The sequence below is a fragment of the Drosophila melanogaster genome, chromosome 4, assembly GCF_000001215.4.
Source record: "Drosophila melanogaster chromosome 4".
Lineage (NCBI taxonomy): Eukaryota > Metazoa > Arthropoda > Insecta > Diptera > Drosophilidae > Drosophila > Drosophila melanogaster.
Window position 1 is genome coordinate 1088798 of NC_004353.4, and position 22446 is coordinate 1111243.

General features: G+C 33.9%; 1 protein-coding gene across 7 annotated transcripts in view, besides 15 other annotated features; it reads left to right on the forward strand.

Annotated features, from left to right (window-relative positions):
- The window catches only part of sv (shaven), a 24520-nt gene continuing 2074 nt past the window's right edge, over positions 1-22446 (forward strand). Inside the window, exons 1-12 of one of the 7 annotated variants that reach the window (NM_079894.4) lie at positions 1-265; positions 3462-3831; positions 6779-6919; positions 6997-7035; positions 13137-13302; positions 14738-14935; positions 17355-17800; positions 18902-18993; positions 19301-19547; positions 19677-19775; positions 20312-20803; positions 21984-22091. In NM_079894.4, coding sequence (NP_524633.3) covers positions 3489-3831; positions 6779-6919; positions 6997-7035; positions 13137-13302; positions 14738-14935; positions 17355-17800; positions 18902-18993; positions 19301-19547; positions 19677-19775; positions 20312-20803; positions 21984-22091 — 2371 coding nt within the window. In that variant the 5' untranslated portion in view covers positions 1-265; positions 3462-3488. Of the gene's footprint in view, positions 266-3461; positions 3832-6778; positions 6920-6996; positions 7036-9727; positions 10162-13136; positions 13303-14737; positions 14936-17354; positions 17801-18901; positions 18994-19300; positions 19548-19676; positions 19776-20311; positions 20804-21983; positions 22178-22446 lie in introns of those variants that run through there. The other 6 variants (NM_001014697.2, NM_001014699.3, NM_001014701.2 and 3 more) reach the window with 6 other exon arrangements.
- Positions 870-1485: a mobile genetic element.
- Positions 1662-1721: a mobile genetic element.
- Positions 2008-2485: a mobile genetic element.
- Positions 2518-2757: a mobile genetic element.
- Positions 4822-4920: a mobile genetic element.
- Positions 4924-5053: a mobile genetic element.
- Positions 6146-6438: a mobile genetic element.
- Positions 8285-8337: a mobile genetic element.
- Positions 11088-11215: a mobile genetic element.
- Positions 11324-11429: a mobile genetic element.
- Positions 11741-11818: a mobile genetic element.
- Positions 12661-12717: a mobile genetic element.
- Positions 13852-14074: a mobile genetic element.
- Positions 14598-14681: a mobile genetic element.
- Positions 20947-20975: a mobile genetic element.

The following is a 22446-nucleotide window of genomic DNA, read 5'->3' on the forward strand; positions in this document are numbered from 1 at the left end:
AGTTTCGCTCGAGATCTCTTGGCGTACGCTTCAAGATCCACCTGGAAATCGTGTTGCTTCGTGGATTTTTAGCCAACAGGTGGTTCGCGCTGTCTTTTTTACCTTTCAAGGCTTAGATTCCTTGACTCAGTGATGTTGTTAGTGTATAAATTCGTATTTGAACGTTTTCACTACCTTAACTGAGTGACGCTAAATAACTAATAATTTATTGAAATTCTTTAAAACAATTATATGTTAACCAATCTTTATAAAACGAAAATATTCAGTGAGTAAACTAATGCATAGTTTTAAATATATTAAGGTAAAAATAATTCCTTAATCATCCAAGTTATATAACATTAAACACTTAAGGCGCTTGAGCTCGGCTTTAAATATACTCCGAATTTGAACAGCTTATATTTACCCACGCTCCTGACCTTGGAATACTTGTTTTCTTTGTTTTCCTCGACTGTCTTAACTAAAAATTCTGGCTCCCCATAGCTATTATTCGGCTGGAGTGTGTGAAAATACAATTATTTTTCCCACTTTTAATTTTGTTGAATTGAATGAAGTATGGGTTTTATTCTGCCTGAATACCAGTTGGTAATGAAAATAACAAATTGTAGAAGCTCCAATGACCTCGTAACAGGACCGCTGTGCCCGACCGTGACTTTTAACTATATACTTCCAAATTCATTTAAAATTAATTTATAAAAAAAATTTAAAATTAATTAATTTTTTATTTATTATTATTATTATCAACAAGAAAATGTGTATATCGAATTCGAGCCCTTTATTCGAATTCGAACACAACAACAAAACTACAAAACTTGTACTACTAAACTTGTACTAACTAACTACTACCTGTTACTAATAGAGTAAAAGGGTACACCAGATTCGTTGAAAAGTTGAAAGGTAGATGGAAGTGTTTCCGACCATATAAAGTATATATATTCTTGATCAGAATCAATAGCCGAATCGATCTGACCTTGTCCGTATGTCCGTGTGTCCGTCTGACAGTCTGTCCGTCCGTATGAACGTCGAGATCTCAGGAACTACAAAAGCTAGAAGGTTGAGATTAAGCATACAGATTCTAGAGACATACACGCAGCACAAGGTATTGCCACGCCAACTGTTACGCCCAAAACTGCCACGCCATTGAAATATATTTTGAAATTTGTTCATATTTGTTTCCTAAATTTCTATCGATTTGCCATGCCCACTCTTACGCGTACAAACCGTTTAGAACTGCCACGCCCACATATTTGCAAAATGATATTTTTTCATATTTTCTTTAGTTTTTGTAAATTTATATCTACATTTTCTTTTTGCAACGCCCGCTGTTACGCCTACAAGCCGCCCAAGACTGCTACGACCACATTTTTGACCAAATTTTAAATTTTTTCTCATTTTTATCATTAAAAAAATAAGAAATGCGTTAGCTGAGTAACGGGTATCTGATAGTCGCGGAAGTCGACTGTAGGATTCTCTCTTGTTTTTTAAATTAATTTTCCTCGTGAATTATAAAAGCGGTGCAAGCTTGTTTCATACCTGTGCCACGCAGGCACTATATGTATTTTGATTTTTTATTGATTTTATTTTTTTGTCATTCTAATTTTTATCGACGAACCCCAAAATGTTCTCATAAAAAAATGGCTCCAATGTTATTAAACATTGCTGCTACTAGCTGATTAATAGGTATCTGATAGTCGGGGAACTCGACTTTAGCGCTCTTTCATTTTAGGCTATTTAGGAAACAATAAATGTAGAAAGAAAGCAGATGGCCTAAACGAACACATTTATTCCCATACCCATACACGTAGCTGACTCGATCATTTAGCTATATTGACCCTTAGGGGAGTGTCAGTCCCAAAAAGGTCAATTAACAACAGGTGAATAAGTGCTAGCAACCACGTTTGCGCGGGTTAAGGCTTCATTCGGCGGGAAGAAAGTGCACCTTGCCCTGGATAACAAGAGCGGATAGTGAAATAGTGAAATATATGTGTGCCATTGAAAGGTACGAATCACAAGAAAGATTGCTATAGTCAAGTTGGCCGACTATTAGATACCCGTTACGCAGCTAGTGGAAATGCCAAAGAGAAAATTTCATAAATTTTGGCTAAGCGATAAATATTGTGGAATAAAATTACTAAAAATTAAAAAAATGCTTATAAGTCTAAGCTCTTTGTTATAATAAAATTAATAAAATTATGAAAAAATATCCAAAAATTCTTCAAAAATGTAATCGAGGCAATTTTGTTTGTGGGCGTGGCAACAGGGGGGTATGTCTCTAGAATCTGTATGCTGAATCTCAACCTTCTAGCTTTTATAGTTCCTGAGATCTCGACGTTCATAGGGACAGACTGGCAAGGCCAGATCGGCTCGGCTATTGATCCTGATCAAGAATATATACACTATATATAGTCGGAGACGCTTCCTTCTGTCTGTTACACACTTTTCACAAAATCTTGTATACCCTTTCACTCTACGAGTAACGGGTATAAAAATATCATAATTTGGTCTGTTACTCGTAGAGTAAAATTAGTTGAAAAGTATGTAACAGGCAGAACGGATCGTTTCCTACCGTATGAAATACATACATTCTTGATCAGGATCAACAATCTGGCCATGGTCTGAACGCAGTGATCTAGGTAACTCTAATAGAAAGAAACGATTAAGATTAACAAGCAAATTTTAGAGCCACCTTCGCTGTATGATTTTTTTCCCAGCACTCACACTAGCTGAGTAACGAGTTTTTGATAGTCGAGGAAATCAACTTTAAAATTTCTAGTTATTCATAAATATGCCAAATCGGGATATACCATTTATATAAAAATACATTAATTTAGTTCATAGTTTCGCGTTTTCCATCATAAAATGCTCTTATTTGAATGTATCACTTTAAAACTTTCTTTATATATAGCTCGGTTGATTTAGTTCATTTATTAAAGCCATTACGTGTTGATTCGTTGAAAAGCAGAAGTGTTTTCGATCTTATAAAATATATATTCATAACTGTCTAGACGAGTCGATCTACAGATTCTAGTTGTAGTCATACGGCAAGATTATTTTAGATAATGAAGGCGTCCGCCACCCAACGCCTATAAACTTTCAGAAGCGTTATGACACATTAAAAAAAGAAAATTATTTTTTGTCATTTTACTAGTTGTGTTACCAAACATTTTGACTACGCCCACTCTATCACCCACAAACCGCGACGATAAGTGAAATATCTGATAGTCGAGCCATTCGACTATAGCATTTCCTGCTTGCCTTTAAAACAGTTTGAATGTCATTGCCGAATAAAATACATAACATTTGTTGTTAATTACACTTTAAGCAGAAGAATTTGATGAACTAACCAACAATTGTTTTGTGCAGACATATCCATTCCTTGCATAACTGCATAGGTCAACTGCTTTGGCTACGCTAATATCTCGTTGCTTTCATAATAAAAGAACCCACAATTTTCTGTATTCCAGGAACTTATACATTTTGTTGAATCTTTGATGCTTATAATGGATATACAGACATCGACACATCATATCCATGGGCTCGGAACACATGAGCTCCAACATCGTATTTTACATCCACACATTCTACATTCAACTCAAGAAGAAACCCTTAATACAAGTACAGGCCAGCTAGAGCACGATTCCCAACATCTGCAACAACATCACCTCACTCATCATCAGCAACAGGACGTTTCACCGACTTTGCACAATTTACAAAACACCCGCACTGGTGATAGCCTGAGCACTACTATTAATACAAATCAAAATCAACATGGTCATCAACATCTTTCCGGAAGTAACATGTATACCTCGTCTCAAATGGAAGATAAGTCAAAAGGTAACCAAAATACCATTGAAGAAGTCAAACTAATATCTTAATTTAATGCCTGATATCGGAGCTGCCCAGATCAGATCACTATATAATATAGGTGCTATATATAAGCTCTACTGTAAGATAAGATCTACTGTATTGTACAGCTGTACGTGAAACAATCGGAAAATATCAGTCGAATTAATGGAAATGAAATACTAGCTTCGTTTTTTGGATCATAAAACGTTCTAGTTCAGTATACAACAGTTTTTTGACAACATGGTATGTTATCCGTTTAAAATAAACAAAATATATATGAAAATATAAAACAGTAAATCATAGCTCATATCGGCTTTTCAACGCTAGCTCTCTTTCATGTTCAGATTTTTGTTTTAAAGCTGACGCATAAACCTTGAGTTTTGTACTGTAAACTTTTTAACTTTGAATTCTTAAGAACGAACGTTAAATAATTGATTTTATGACGAGAAATGCTTAGATTGATATATTCCTGTTTACTGTAACGATTAGACTAAAACAAAAGATTAAATTTTCATGCCATTAACATTTGTAGGGGATAAATGATGATCGGAGAAAGAAAAAGATGGTAATTCCAGTTGCAACCTTCCAAAACTAAAGAACAATAGCAATTGCAGAAAGAAGAGAAGGGAACATTTTAAACAAGTTCACAAGTGCAATGCACTTGGGCCGCGATTGAAAACCTTTTATATCCCCTTCCAAGATTTTGCTAGTGAATTCATATTCAAGTTGTATGAAAGCCTAAGGGACAAAAAATTAAAAGGTGTTTACTTCAAGTCACGGATTTTCGGTAAGGGGAAATTTACCATGTTCCCATTGGAATGCTCCACGATTTTCATCCCCGAGTTCTTAAACAACAAATAATATACACACATATGTTTTCCTTTTGTACACTAAAAAAAATTATAGAAATTTGTTCCTTTCCGTTATTTATGTTAAGATACAATTTAGTCATTCAGTTTGTTTTATAAAAATGTTGTATTTTTTCTAATTTTATTCCCCGATACCCAACGATATACCAGAAAAATAATGAAATTTCTACTGGCTAGGTAACGAGTATCTGATAGTCGGGGATCTGGAAATTTTTAAAATTTTTTCTCATTTTATTTTCCAATATCTTTCGATATGCCTGTAAAGATAATTTTCGCGTTTGCATTTCCAGTAGATGAGTAACTGGTATCTGTTAGTCGGGGAACTTGACTATAGCATTCTCATAAAAATCGATGCTTGTTTTTAACGAAATATTTGTAAAGATTTTTTGTGAGTGGAGTTGTCTCCCTCCAGCTCCAAGTGAGCTTATATTTAAATTTTCTCTTTTGCGCTTTCAATGAAAAAAAGAAATGAATTAAAGTTCAGCGAAACTATTATGTCTTTTTTAATTCTCAAAAAATTCTTCGATTGTTTCAATGACAGCTATATTAATAAGTCGAACGACTTTGATCAAATTTGAACCAAAACCATATAAACATAAAAAACATGTGTGCTGAACTGGGCCGCTTGTTGATAGAACACAACAAAGCTGTTATTTCTTTTCAAAAAATTAGCAAATAATTTTCCAACACTTTCTTAGCAGTTTCATAATAAGTAGTCTCAGTTTTATAAATTTATAACTGAAATTGTGTATTCGCCGATAACTGGTGTTAGCTGGCAAACCTGCGTTCTAATTGGTATATGAACGCATCATAATTGAAAACAAAATATTTTGTTATATTTTTATTACTCTTGTTAGTTTCTATTGGTATACCTATAACACTTTAGAAACGTCCCCCATTACACCTACAAAACTCCAAAACCGTCACGCCCACACTTTACAATATTTAATTTTGTTTTTTTCGCATTTTATTTATTGATTGATTATTTATTATTGATTATTTAGAAATAGAAAAACTATAAAATTTCGGGTTCTCACTTCCGCTAGCTCAACAACGGGAAACTCGATTATTACATTCTCTCGTGTTTTTATTTTATTATTTGTTTACCATTTTCTATCGATACATCAAAAATATTTTGGCCGTGGTTATTTTATACCCGTTATTCGTAGAGTACAACACACTAGGCATTATTCGAATGTCTTTGGTGAAAGAGTGTGCTATACCCGTTGAAAAGTATTAAACAGGTAAGAGAAAGGATTTTCCACCCTATAAGGTATATTTATTTTTTATCAGGATTGCTAGCCGAGTCTATTTGGCCATGTCCGTCTGTCTGTCCGTCCGAAGGTCGAGATCCCAATAAACTATAAAACTATAAACTAAACTACAAAAACTAGAAAGTTGAGATTTGAGCAAACGGATTCCATAGGCATAGTATGTAACAGGCTGAAGGAAGCACTTCCGACTACATAAAGTATATATATTCTTGATCAAGTTCAATAACCGAGTCGATCTAGCCATGTCCGTCTTTCTGAGATCTCAGGAACTATAAAAGCTAGAAGGTTGAGATTCAGCATATAGATTCTAGAGACAAAGAAGCAGCACAAGATTGTTGACCCATGTTGCCACGCCCACTCTAACGCCCAAAAACTGCCACGCCCACACTTTTGCAAAATGTATTAATATATTTGCACAGTCTTGTAAATTTCTATCGATTTGCAAAAAGAAATGTTTGAACCATTTTTCGAGATTTTTTCATAATTTTATTAGTCTTGTAAATCGATACCCACTCTAACACCCTAAAGCAGGTCACACCCACACTTTAGACCAATTTTTAAAGTTTTTCTCATTTTTTTCTTGTTTGATTTTTAAATTATTTGACAATTTCTATCGATATGCCTAAAAAGCTTTAACATTTCTTATTCGCACTACTACTAGCTGAGTAACAAATATCGAACAACTCGACTATACCGTTATATCTTGTTTTTAAGTGATGATTAGTGAAGAAAGTAAAATATCAGCAATATCAGCTAAACAATTTGTTAATTTCTTTAAATACTAAAATCTAGCGAACAAGTATGATGAGTATTCAAGCCGGACACTGAGCAACATTTCGGATGCCAATACGACGCCATCTGCAAACAATTTCATAACACAATCCCAAGGAATAGAGTGGATAACAGCCATGAATGATATTCAAAACGGGGCAGGTACCACACACATATTCATGATTATACATATTTTTACCTATATTTAAATGCAAAATATTATTAATATATCTTTTCAGAAGACTCACACAGTTCGCAGGGCAGTATTTCGGGTGATGGTAAGATATTTCTATAGATATACATATATGTATACTTACTAGTAACGTGTGACCTATCTCCTACCTAATCATTCACACTGATTTTCGCATCAGTAAAGATTTCTCACAAAGCTATATAACCACCATCCGATAAATTTTTTGCGGCTTAGTTGGAATTGTATCAAGTAACTGGGTGCCTAATTGAAAAAATTTACTATGACCGCAAAGCTGTTTCCTGACTATGACATAGTTTTTTTTGCTTTGGTTGTGGGATGTAAATGGTCATTGGAACTGGACGCTGTCCCTGTCTTCTCACTAAGTTAATGATCGTACAACCTCAAGATCTTATTCACATTGAAATTGAAGCACTATTGGTGTACGATTACAACGCTCACATTATCAGGATATAAAAAAAAGGTGATAGTAATTCAGCACGACTTTGTAACCACAAATATATGGGAACACAGATTACTCCGTGAGTACAACGTAAGTCGGGTGAAGCCAGAAACCACAAATCAAGTTGTTTTCCGGTAGCTTAGGTATCTACTTCCGGTGCTAAAGGACTTTTTAATTTAAGTAACAATTTTCAATTTATGTGCAAAAAAGTCTTAATCATATATAATGTGTACAAAACTAATGATCAATGCTAGGCAATAACTTTCAAAAACATGAATATTCTAAAAAATTCTTAAATAGGGCGGGTTGGATTTATAGAAACCAAAAGTTAAATTTCAAAAGTCCGTTGAGTAAACAATTTTTTCTGACGAAAATAAAGTATTCTCATTAGCCTATACAAAATATTTAAATTTTTAACCGGCCACTTTCTATTTAAGGGTCCCGAAAGAGTATATGTATACATTGTAGTTATAGTAAAGTTAGCAGAAATCAAAATTTTTTCCACTGTATGTTTAAATATACATTGATACTATGACCTTAAGTAGCTCGCGTAAGCCTTTTATATATTGATAACTACTCGAGTACTCAACTAGTGGGAAAGCGAACAATAAATGTTAATATAGTATATCGATAGAAATTGGAAAAAAATAATTAAATGAAATAAATCAAGAAAATTTTCAAAAGTAGAAGGGCCGCGGCTTTAATGCTTTCGTATACTGAGCTTAGCAAGACAAATAATAAAACGGAAAATAATCAAAACATGTTTCAAAATTGTGGTCGCGAAAGCTTTTTTGCAGTTTTTCTGCGGAGCAAAAACTTCTTTGGCAAATCTACAGAAATTCACAAATGAGAAATAAATTCCTTCCTGCACATGAAAGTCGTGGGCAAAAAATCGTATGGCGTTAAGCATATTATTACTCTAATGTCGGCATTTACTGTACAACTAACGCGTGTAACAACGGACATGGATAATCTTTTCAAAATTGTTGTTATTTTGTTATTTTTACAATTTTAATAGATATGGCGAAAAATTGTTGAAATTGTTGAGCTAATAAAATTGCGATGGAACGTTTTTTTCAATGTACGTGTTTTTGAATAGGCTCCAATAGTCAGATTTCTTTAATTTTTTTGCAACGTAGGTGGTTTAGGTTTGCTAAACAAACGCGAAGTAGTTTCCTTGATATCATTGCTATAAACATAATTTACAAATAAAATTACAAATCCCGATATTTAAATAGAAGTGAAGGGGGATTTTATTGGACGGGAAAGCATTGTCTATTTACATACGAATTGATGCTTTTTTAGGCTTGACTTTGAAATTATTATATTTAAAAGAAAAATACCTGGAAATAAGTTACATTTATTACGTTATTTCCCTGAAGTAAATCAGTTCACTATTAAACTGATCACATTTCTAAATACAGTCTTGAAACATATTAGCCCTTGTTGAAAATTTTGCAGAGATGAAAATATTTTTTAAATTCTAATGGGTTGGTACGGGATTGATGCAAAGAAGCGGCTGCGTGGTATTCAAGAGTGAGAAAGAGATGTCGATAAGCTCAGTGGCTACACGTTAATGAAGTAGGCATGAAGTTGTGCTGTGATTGGTGCCGTTGCGCACGATGACAGACCTTCTTTGTGGCTATTGGTTGATTTCGAGGCCGCTCGCTTGCTCATTCCAATCCGAAATCTGTACATTTCAGTCCAAGACGAGGAAACTAAAAATTCTATAAATGTTCTTGGTATTTCAAAATGGGAGTTTAGTGTTTTTTTGGCTTTTCAACATAATACAATTAATTTATAGAGAGTATTATAAATTAATTGTTATATGTTGAAAGCCCAAATTATGCCAGCACAAAACCTAAAATTGCCTAAAAATAAACCTTATTCCGTCCACACAAATGCTGGCATGCTTTGAGCGATTCGATTGGCCACTACAAGAGCAGACACCCAGTATTGTCGTTTGGCGATACTACGCCTTGACCGTTCCCCGGCATTAGACCGTCTTCATTGGCTGACTGCACTAAGATGAAAACGCCAACCGATACGAATGGGCGGAGCGGTGTCGCTGTAAGTGTAAAGAGAACGATGTATTGCCAAGGACATGCATACGCCCGCGCATCTCCACGTGAAGTAGAGATAGGGACAATCAAAAATTGTAGAAGTAGATAAGAATAAGGAAATCGTGCGCAGAATCTCTGCGGCTGGCAGCAAACAGTCCGGAAAAAATGGTTAGCAATATTTTACGGTACACAAAACGAAAGAGAAAACACGCTTTTAAATAAAAGAAAAATAATGTCAATGGCTTGACTAAAGAAGACCATACCTACAAAATAAGCCACAGCAACGAGAGTGCTCGGTCCACTTTACTTATGCAAAGAAGTAGACAAACGAAAATCAAACTTCATCTTCAACAGCCTGCCGATGGACAGTGCTTTTCTAGAACGTCAATCAGAACATCGGAGTTGCAATCGGAGCACTTCTAGCCGTTCCGGCATCGATTACAGGTTCGGTTTACCGTTACGGTTTGCGGTTGCGGTGCGATACGTATGTCACGCTTGCAGTTAAATCCCACCCTTGAACAAACTTTTAATAAAATGGTGATCAAAGTGAATACAATAACGTGATTGTGTCTAAATTTTTGGTTCGAGAAAGAAAATAAAATACTACTTCATTATTATCTTGATTACTCTACGATGGACCTATCTACAGCATATCGCTACAACCAGAACATGATGGAATACTACACATGTAATACTCTATATAAAAAATAATTAGATATAAGTATAACATTTTTATACAAAAATATCGATTAAGATCTGATTATTATGAAGAAATTGTTATTAAAATTAGTATTTGCGTATTTAACTTCTTAATCTTTTTAAAATATCAAAGCACAAAAGAAACCTATCTCCGGCAAACAAAAATGTCACAGTTTTATAGAGTGTTTCATTCTAACTATATATAGTGTGGAAGAGAGTGGTTTAATCTAGAGTATTACCAATTATTATTTAAATGTCTTCAAATCTAGCGGCACATTTGGTACATCTGTAAAGTACCAAAATGTATACCTGTTACTCGTAGAGTAAAAGGGTGTACAAGATCCTTTGAGTTGCATGTAATAGTTTTCGAACCTATAAAATATATATGTATATATATTCTAGATTCGAATCGATTTGGCATGTTCGTCTGTCGGTCTGCACTATGAAAAGCGAGAAAGTTGAGATAAAGCATGCAGATTCTATTACGTTGAGCAAGTTTGTTCCAGAACGTAACAACGTTTTCGTTTAGCCCACAAAAGAGAAAATTTTGTTGATTAGTGTTTATGTATAAAGATGTATCTGTACGGTCCAGAAAAGTGTTTCTGACTTATTTTAGGATTTAGCAAAAACCTTAAGGTTTTTATTGATATTAATTTTCTTTCTCACCAACTCATTAAAATCAGAAATTACTCTTGTGCATAATCTGGGGCAGTAAGCACTGAAAAAAGCAAATTAGTGAAAAACTGAGAATCATATAGTCATGTATTTTAAATTTAAATGACACGTGAATTTTTTTTGTGTTCCTTTGCAGTATGTTTGTCATTAAGCCTTTTGCTTTCATTTTGCGGCTTCTTTTGTTTTACATTGGTAGCGAATCGGTTGTATTTCACGAACTAAAAAAGATTATACAGGCAACAACAAGAGAGAATGTTATAGGCGAGTTTATCGACTATCAGATATCCATTGCCAAAGAGAGAGTGCCAACGAGATATTTAAAATTTTGCTTGGCAAATCGATAGAAATTGGCAAAAGATATGATGAGATTAAAGACAAAAAAAAAAGTCAATTGTATTATTTATTGTATATTGTATAAAATTGTATTAGAAAATCAATAACAATATATATTAACAAACCTAAGTCTTAAGAATAGCAAGAGACAACTCTATAGTAGAGTACTTGAACTATCAGATAACCGTTACTCAGCTACTGGTAGTGCAAAAGATAAATTGCGACATTGTTTTGGCATATCGATCGATATGTTATCAAGAAAAATAAGACAATACAAAAAATTCTACATACTCTACAAGCCCAATCTCACCTTCCTGGTTATCCTAATCAAGTATGTATATATTTTTTATTTAAATGGTCGGAAACGCATCCTGATACATCATTTTCAACATTAAATGAAAAATTACCATCAAAAACAATAAAATCTTGATAAATTAGATATGCAGACTCGTACACCCCGCAGGATTGTTTTTGTGTTTTTTTTTATTACTTTTCTAAATTTTTATGAATTCGAAAAAAATCTATTTGCCATACCAAAAAACGTAGCGGCATACCACAAACATTTTTAAATTTTTTTATCGATATGCCAGAAGTGTGGAAATTTCAAGGCCGCACTACCACTATCTGAGTAACGGGTACGTTTATATTATAGTGGACCGATTCAGCCCTTTCCGACATATCAATATATGAAAATTTCATGCAGATAGCTTTACTACTTAGATGTAATTAAAATTTCATAGTGCCATTAAATTGGAAGTCTGATATGTATTCTGATCCAAACCAATTATATATAATTGAAGGGCAAATATGAAATTTCATAATGCAGCGCTCATAAAAATACATACAAAAAAGCTCTAAAAATATGTAAGGCTCTTTCTTAAATGAGTTTGCTCACTTTTAAGAAGTTTTTAGGGCTAAGAAATATTATAAAATAATTCTATTCTAATTCAATCAGACAATACATTGGAATCTTTTTTAGCTTATTGTGATGATGAATTGTTGCCTCAGATGTTATTGAATTTTAATTGAATTTTAAAAAAATGTTTTTTAAATTTTAAATTAAAAAACGTATGTTTTTTATCAACTCATCAAATCACTCGCGCGAATGTGAGTTTTATTAATTCGACTTGGCTATTCATGAATATTTATAAACCATACCCTTTCCCGTGTCCTTTTGGTTTGTAAATGGAGGTATATATGTACATAGGTACATATATGCATTTGCAGCGCAAGTTGTGCGTAATTACGCATCATCATGCCAATATTTTGGGAACATTTTCATATTTTTTCTAGGATATCGAAAGATTATGGGAAATAAAATGAGAAAAAATTTCAAAATTGTTCAAAAGTGTTTTGCCCGTTTTGTAGGTAAAAGGAGGGGTGTGGGCACAGCGTTCTTGGTATAGCGATAAAGTTTTGTGTCGAATCGATAGAAATTTACAAGACAAGTAGGATAATACGGATACGGAATATATCTCTTTATATGGTCGGAAGCGGATTCGTTCTGCCTGTTACATACTTTTCAATGAATCTAGTATACCCCTTTACTCTACGAGTAACAGGCAGTAGGAAGCGTTTCCCGCTTATATTCTTGATCAGAGTCAGAATCCGAGATCTCAGGAAATGTTAAAGCTGAAAAGATTAAGCAAGCATCTTCTTAAATCATAGACGCAGCTCATGCGTTGCCATGCCCAAACATTATTGATATTTTTTTATAAGTCTTGTAAATTTCTATCAAATTGCAAAATATTTTTGGATGTTGTTTTTTAATTTATTATATTTTTCCTATTTCTACTTCCACTAGTTGAGTATCAGGGAACTCGACTATAGCAATCTCTTTAGTTTTTAGCTGGATGTTAAGTTAAGTTAAGTTAATTTTTAATTCCTAAGTTGCAATTTTTAACGGCAATTGATTATCAAACTTTACCATAGCTTTATTTGATTTCTCTTAATTAGGTCATGGAGGCGTTAATCAACTTGGTGGCGTATTCGTTAATGGTCGCCCACTTCCCGATGTCGTTCGTCAGCGTATTGTGGAGCTGGCCCATAATGGGGTCCGCCCATGTGACATATCACGTCAATTACGTGTTAGTCACGGTTGTGTGTCTAAAATACTTTCAAGGTAATAAAGCATTTAAGTCAAACGACTTTATTGTAGGTTAATAATAACTTAATTTAATACAAGAATGCATGTACTTTTTTCCTTCGCTAAATTTGTTGAGAAGTAGTAGGTTTAAGGAAGGATTTTCAACCATATGAAGTTTATAAACAATTATTTAATATTCTTGATATTAGTATATCCGTCCGTGTGTCTGTCCATATGCACCTCAAGATCTCGACGACTTTTCCAGACTGGACAGCTGCGGTAACAATTAGTGCTCTCAAATTTTTTTAACTCCCTTCTATCTGTTACGTACTTTTAAACGCATCTGTTATGGCCTTTTACCTAATAGTAACGGAAATATTTAATTCTTGTATAATGACATAAGAATCGTACTCCCATACCATTTAAGGAAAACTGCAATCTCGGCACAAATTTATATACATATATTTAATAGAAAATAAACAAAAAATAAAATAAATAGATAAGAAAATATACGATATACTCTTAATACTCTTATATGTACGATATACTCTTAAGGTATATTATATATACCTTATTTGTTAGAGTGGGTGTGGCAACAAGTTTTTTCGATAGAAATCGATAGAAATTTACACGACTAATATAATTATGAAAATATATCCAACAATTCTTCAAAAATGTGGGCGTGTCCACACGGACAGACGGGCATGACTAGATCGACTCGGCTATTGATCCTCATCAAGAATATATATACATTATATAGTCGGAAAGGCTTTCTTCTGCCTGTTACATACTTTCAAAGAATCTAGTATGCACTTTTACTCTACGAATAACGGATATAATTATATATTGTCAAGCATCTATTGTATACCAAATTAAATTGCTTCGTGATCTAAATCTTTGAAGCTAGAATTCCTTTTTCATTAATTAACTAGTTATTTTGCGACTGTTTCTTCTGCAGATACATTATTTTATATTGTCGAAAAACTGTATTATACCCAATTAGAAAACTTTATGGACAAAAACGTAGAAAACAATAAAAAAGCCCCGATTTTTATACTACCGCAATTAAAAGAAGAATTTTTATGCATTTATCTTTAAAACTGAAATAATAATTTAGAGTCGTACTGGCGGACAGACGGACATAGCTGTGTCGATTTGGTTGTTAATACTGATCAAGAATCCACATTTTTATATGTTTAATAAAAATGTTTGAATTTTTCATTAATTTCATTTTCGTTCATTATACCCGTTTCTCTTTAGTCCAAAAACAGTTACAAAATGTAACAAATAGAAGTAAGCGTTTCCGACCTAATAAGGTCAGAATCCCAATTTCCACCGATATTCCAAAAAATTTATGATTTATAGTTCACACTTCCAGCTGAGTAACGGGTATCTGATAGTCGGGAAATCCGACTTCTTTAGCATATTACCTTGTTTTTGATTTTTAATCTATCCAATCCTTTACTTTCAGATATTATGAGACTGGTAGTTTTAAAGCTGGTGTTATTGGCGGGTCCAAACCTAAAGTGGCCACTCCCCCGGTTGTAGATGCAATAGCAAACTATAAACGCGAAAATCCCACAATGTTTGCTTGGGAGATACGAGATCGACTTTTGGCAGAAGCTATATGCTCCCAAGATAATGTTCCCAGCGTTTCTTCGATAAACCGGTAAGAAAATACTAGAAAAGAGTTTCACTCCCAATGAAGTCTCAAAACAGTTTAGAACGTATATGCGCACATCCGCGATGCGGATGTGATCTGAAGTTTGTTTGCTGTCATGCTGCTAACATCCGTATCCGTTTCCTTAAAAACTAAGCTTGAAAAGAAGTCAACTTCATGCAGTACTAAGTATATTACACCAAACCTTTCATCTAATAAAAATATCTAAGTAGTTTTTAGCGTTCATAATTGTGGCACAATGCTTGACACACGACCACAACACAAGCCACTTTCCCTTCTAGCATCCGGTGTGGCTTTATTGCTGACAACATCATCGTAGAATTTTGGCCGTGCCACGTGGCAGTTCCTAAGTCGACACTGTCCCACATTGCTATTATTTACGCGCATCCACTTTGACCATAATTTATGTTGGTAGCAGTCAACGAGGCCAACGAGAGCAGCTGGAAAACCTTTAATCCCATGTTTTATTTGAAATTAGCTGAACCCTGTTTAAATGTAAATTTTATGAAATTTTAAAAATGTTAAAGCCCAAATAGCCGAACGTCCTAAAAACATGTAATTACGAAGGTTTTTCTTCAATCTTACGATTAGTCGTTTTGGAACTATGGAATATGGTTGTCCCGTGTTACTCGTACCTGTTATGGCTTTCAAACAAGACTAGTTTGGTTAGGAACGAATATGGACCCTTATTATAAAATTTTTTCGAAGAATAATGTTACAAAATGTTCTTTATATTTAACAAAAAGCATACAAGTCATTATCTGTTGATCGAGTATTTCAAATGTCAAGTCTCATCTCTATTCTGCATGCTAGAAAATGTAATTTTAATTTTAATTTTTAACCGATCTCAACACGTGCAGTTATAATCAATTCGATTCGTGTTACCGCCGGGTCCCGCAAAAAGTAACAAACGTCTAGATTGGCATGTGGCCGCTGGTAATGCAAAAGTTGCGACGGACAAGGGTAATTCATGGTATAATCAAGGAGGAAGAAAAATTTCATAATGCGACAATGTGTGATGTGATGGCACTTGAACGATGATTAGGGTGGCGGTGATTCAATCGAATAAAAATTGTGCGTACGGCGGTGCCAGGACTCCCCTTATACTGATTCCCAGGAGACTGTCACTTAATAAAGTGACTTTCATAGCACTCAACCAATTTTAGTTTTCAGCCCTCCACTCAAATACATTGAAATGTCCATGAAGCGGGATGTACTTTTCGCGCATCCCAAACATATGTCTCAATTGTGTGCACTGTCGAAATATCCAATTGCTCATCCCGTTTCAAGCTGGTACTCAAAAATATATAAAACCTGAAACTGTTGTCTTAAGGGCACAAACTAGGCAGAGTTAACTTCTGCCCTTACAACCCCCTGTAGCATATGGTAACCTTAACAATCTGTAAAAAAAACCTAAAAGATACTTAAATCAATGCTATCCCGGAGGTCCTATGAGTTTTAATAGGTGTATTTGGGTACCGCATTTTGTAATTATTAAAGTTTATTGCAAAATTGTACACAAATACTAACACGACACGTTTGGCATCTCTTGAATATGCAGGGTGTGTGCTGGACAGAAGGACAAGCCATGTCCATGTATGGACTGACCAATATTATTTATATATCTATATTGCCTCGGGAACGCTTTTTTACTTGTTACAACGAATTTTACTTTCTATAACATTTTATTATCGTATTAGTATAAAATAATAATACGATAATATTACGATTACGATTAGTACGATCTTTAAAAACTTATTACATAGTTTTGATTTATATATTTTGACCACAAAAGGCCTGTAAGACTTAGTAGAGCCACCAAAACTTTAAGTATAAGTACTGAAGTCATAATTAGAGATTATAAATAACAATGATTTACCTACCTACCCTCATGGGTAGGTGATTTTAAGTAATATGAACGTTAAAGTGTTCATGGCTAACCTGGGGAACAGTCACTTCTTGGATATCTCCATCTTCCTTGCAAGAAGTGCAAGGGGAACCATAGTGGTCTATCCTCTTTTAAATATTATATGTATGTACAACTGATTGTTTATTGTAGTTAGTTGTGTACAATTGATTTGTTGATAAGTATGTAAAAAGTAGAAGAAAACGTTCTGACCCAATAAAGTTCTTATAATCTTGGTTAGGATCACTTGCCGAGTGATTGTGGCCATGTCCAAAACTGTTAAATATATAATTCTTTTCTAACTTTATTACAAGACTATTTCTGATCCTTCGCTAACAAAATGTTGAAATTGGGTAAGGGGGATCTGATAGAGACTAGGAACTATTGCGGTTCCTATTATTTTTTAGTAGGCTTAAATAAAATTTACCATTTCCCTTCTAACCGTGAAGAGCGTTGATTTTATTTAACTAAGTCACTTAAAATCTTTTCACTTAATTTCAGAATTGTAAGGAATAAAGCCGCCGAGAAAGCCAAACACGTACATCATCACCAGCAGCATCATGTTTCTCAGAGTCTGGGTGGGGGGCATATTGCCACGGAAAGTGTTGACAGCAGCACAGGAACAATCGGAGAACCGCAGCCACCAACTAGTAATAGCAGTGCTAATTCTGTAAACACAAACGTATCGGCGTCGGCGAGTGTACACGCATCTATTCCAACGTCTGGCACTGATTCTGTCCAAGTTTCAGTCGGTCATATCAATGCCAATAGCAATGAAACCACCCATATAAACTCAACGGCTGAACAAAGAACGACTGGATATAGCATAAATGGAATATTAGGAATACAACATGGACACCATTCTCACAACAACAATAACAACAGTAGCGTAAACAATAACAATAATACGGAATCAAGTTGTAAACGCAAAAGAATTGAAGCACATGGTGAGTTCTACCTATAATTAAAAAGGGGTTAAATAACTTTTAAAAACAATTACTTACTATGTAAAAAAAAAAGGAAAGCCAAAAGTGGAACATTTTACTGTAAAGAATATAAATTTTTCATTATGCTCACATATTTAGAAGCGAACCAAGAAACAGATGATTTTGATTTTAATCAAGAATTACATTGCAGAAGCAAATTGTCTTGCGGTATCGTTACTTCAGATATCATACAACGCTTGGTGGGCAAGCCAAAAGATTTAATCGAATATGATTGTGAGGGTTGCTGATAATAATCCCAAGCTGTTCAAAATATCTAGCCCTTGTCAGATTTAATAAACACCCGTTAGTGTATAACACCCTAGCTTTTCATAGAAAGGTACTATAATACCAATGTCCATCAACGTTATCAGATTTTAGCAGGACTGTAAAGTATTGTCATTACAAGGGTAGCATATAAAAATTGTAAGTCTATTTTTTTTCCCCTTTGGGAAATAGCTGCTGTTCATTTGTGGCCAATTTGTTCAAATAAAACAGATCGAGGAAAAAGTGGTTCAATTAAATGCAATAAAGGGTTGTTAAAAAAATGATAATTTTAATCGAAAAGCAACGTTGCATTTTTGGGTTATGTTCTTGTGTTTTTTGGTAATAATAAAAAAGAAAAAACTATTGTGGGTAACCCGGAAAAAAATGAAACTCTGTAGTACTCGTAAGTACCTTATCTCTCATGTACTTATTAGAAAATAAATAAATAAATTTGTGCGTGACTTTTAAAAATTGAAATTATTTCATAGTAAATCGAAAGCAGGCGATTTTAGAATAAATATTCATAACTGACCGCCAAGAAATTTCATTATTTAAATTATCTTCATTAGGTTGAGTTCATTTTCGGGGGTATGAAACGTCTTCTGGACTACTACCCATTACACAATCTAAATATATAAAACATTTTTATAAGGGTGCTTATGCACCCACGCATTACCACCAAGGAAAAGTGTCCATTAACTTACAAACGCACTTAGGCGGCACGTGCATAAGAAAAAGACTTTTTTTTACACCATAGTATAAACAAACATAATTGATTAATGTTTAACCAAATCTTAGATGAGAACCATGACACAAATATACATTCCGATAATGATGATGGAAAACGGCAACGTATGTCAACGTACAGTGGCGATCAACTTTATACCAATGTAAGTGTTGAAATAAATGTTTGTTTTTTATACCCATTCATATTATGTAACAGGTAAAAAGCAGTCCTTTAAAAATATTACTACCAATAGTTGTTTCGATCTAACTATGTCTCTCTGTACGTCCGTAAATATGCCTAACAATTTTTAAAATAGATTTCCCGCTTGCATATTTTCATCTTTTTTCCGAGCCGTTTCGATGCTAGTCTAGACAAAAACAGCAACATGATCAAACAAAATGAACTACAATATTCTAAGATTATAATACTAAAGGCATAAAATAAATCTAAATCTTATTTATGCAATATAGATTTGGTCAGGAAAATGGTGTATAAAAGATGACCATAAGCTACTTGCCGAGCTAGGCAATTTGACAGCAAGCACCGGAAATTGTCCCGCAACCTACTATGAGGCATCGAACGGATTTTCAACAACCCCGATATCAGGATCTGGTGCCACAGCATCTGGCAACGATACGTCTATGCTTTACGACAGTATTACAACGATTTCGCAAACTCAAAGTTCCATTTATACACCAGCAATCGGACCTTCCATTGGTAAGTTATACTGCCCGGCGTTTCCACACTTTAAAATTTTTTTTTTTATTTGTTCAATTTATTTTTAATTTAATTTCCAATTTTTTTGTATTTATTTATATATTTTCTTTGTAAATGTAACCGATGAAGGAACAGGTTCGCTTACCCCGTTAGTTCCTATTAGTATGCATGAAATGAAGCTTAGCGCAAATTCAATTCAGGAACAAACAGTCCCTCCCTTTTACACAGGTAAGAAACAAAACATTTTCTGCGTTTTTCGGCTACTCCTCCTATTTTTGAATACGCATAGCCTATTTTTATTAGTTTTAATTATACTAGGCTATATTTAGTCAGCACTCTGACAAGGTTACCTGTTACACCGGAAAGAGAAGTTAATTAAAATTAACCCGCAAAAAAAGGAAGGGTGTGAACCAAATTCACTCTTTGTATTCGATTTTTTTTTATAAAACGATCGATATCAAAGGTTAAATAATAATAAATGCATATAAGAGAACTTTTCAAATTCCTTTTTTAAAGTAACAAAGAAAATACGTCTTCTAGGAAGTAACATAGAAATATTTTCTTAAATCGGTAACTTTTCCTGTTTCCTTTAAAAGAGTATCAAAAACTTCAAAATTGCCTAACATTAGCTTTCCCTCTGTTTTTTTTTAAAAGGAAATGTGTTGCACAAATACGAGGAAATCATATAATCAGTGGTAGTGCGAGTTTTACTAAAAAAGTATTCCAAGATTAGATATCTTTTAATTCCATTGCATATACATTAGCTCTAGCATTTGACGGAAACTACACATCAATGACCAGTTTGGAAAATTGTTCATCCTTAGTCGGGCAAGAACACATTGTAATGCCAGAAAGCTCGGATTCGAATACCCTTTGCCCGATTAGTACTAGGATAGTGCCAGACATTACGGAAACTAATAGTACTCGTGTTAAGGAACCCCTGACGAATAGTGATGGATGCAGCGAAGATAATAATAAGGAACCTGAAAAGTCTAACTCTTCGCAATCCAGTGATCATATTGCCTCGCCACATCTACATCATATAGGAGAAGAGCAATTGAGAGGAAATAGACGATCAAACTTAAACGCAAGCACGCATCCATCTTCTCTAATACCTCTGCAGCCGAGCGGAGGATCATCGTTACTAAATATCAACCCGTCTGAAAATCGATCAGATGTTGAGCTCAATCTAAGTAATAACGTAGGCCTTTATTCAACACCAACAGTGCTACCAAGTTTTAATCACTACTCCGCAGGCAAGTTCAAAATATATGCGCACAACGCAATTTAGAAGATTATCCCATGACTTTTTCATATGAGCACCTTTCTTCCATTGCACAAACCCGGTGTTGGGATAATTACAATTAAATCTAAATAATATCTTAAACAACATTATTTAACTATCAGATACCCGTTACTCCGCTAGTGGTTTAGACATATACGACATATTTTTTGGACTATTGATTGGCAAGAGAAGTAATAAATTAGATAGCTTTGTATAATGTGTGAGCGTTACAATATATTTTATCAAACCGATAGCAAACAACTAAACAAATCGGTTCGGTTGGTGACCGAGATCAAGAATATATATATTTGTATGAGGTCTACACACATTGAAAAAGGAATTACATTTTTTTCACCCTGCAAACTATAGGATTAGCTAAGGAGAATGATATAGTCAATGACCTCGACTAGCAGACACTGAATATACACAATACAATACAAGCAATAGCAATAAAGCAATATATAACAATATAGCAAAGCGACCGAGCTTCCGAGCTTGTACTGCATCTCCACCTAACGGCGGTTACATAAAATGCTCATAGCTTTCCGACGTCATTTATCATTAAGTTTATCAATGAGTTTCTTAATAGTTTCCATAATAATGTAAGTTTAAAAGATGTTGACTTATTAACCACCAAAGAATTAGTCACATTACTGTAGAAACTTTGCTTTGCTACTGTACATCTTATATAAAATCACTCACAGTGACAAAAATGTATATATTTATAACACAGTTAGAGGTAACGTGGCACCGGTTTTTTAATAGTTCCCAATTTTGATTTTAATAGTTCCCATGGTCTCAATGTTTACATGAACGAAGAGACAAAACGGACGGGCAGACAATCAGTGCTCGATCTACTAGATTACAGTTTCTGCCCTTTTCATACCTTTCAACGATTCTAGTAAACAAGTAATACTATTTACCAGTTATTGACTAGCAATAAATTATATGTACTTAAGCCATCTACTGTTCAATTATACTTTAACTTTTTTTTAATTAAATAATTAATCAATATATTTTAATGTTGATATACTTTATAATTTATAAACTGAACTTAAAACATGATTTTAAATGTCTATTTATTATTATAATTAGTATTATTAATTATTTATTATATGATGACATCAACAAAAGGTTTTCTCTATTTTCAGGCTGCAGCTCAGTTGTACCCGGTTCAGATTACGCCTACAATCCTGCATATACCCAGTATGGTGGAGCTTACGGATCATATGGTTACGGCACTGGCAGTGGCTTGATAAGTAATTAATTTTATTAAATACGTTTTCTTGAAATACAATAGATTTATAGCACCTTTATGGGTAAGAAATGAATGACGCTGAAATATATTTCAATTACAAAAGAATTTGAAATCGTTATTAGATTTGAATTTTAGTGTTAATAAAACATTATGTTTATTGAAACTAATTATCACTAGTCTGAGGACAGCATTATTCTGCAATGTGCTGCACTAAAACTATGGAATGGCTTAAAGGCAGTCATATTTCTTTGCATATGACTGCATTCCAAAATAAGACATTGACCTACCCTTCAAAAAACGTCCCAACATTGGGTACTATCAACTACTATTTTCTTTAAACTTGTTTTTGTGATCCT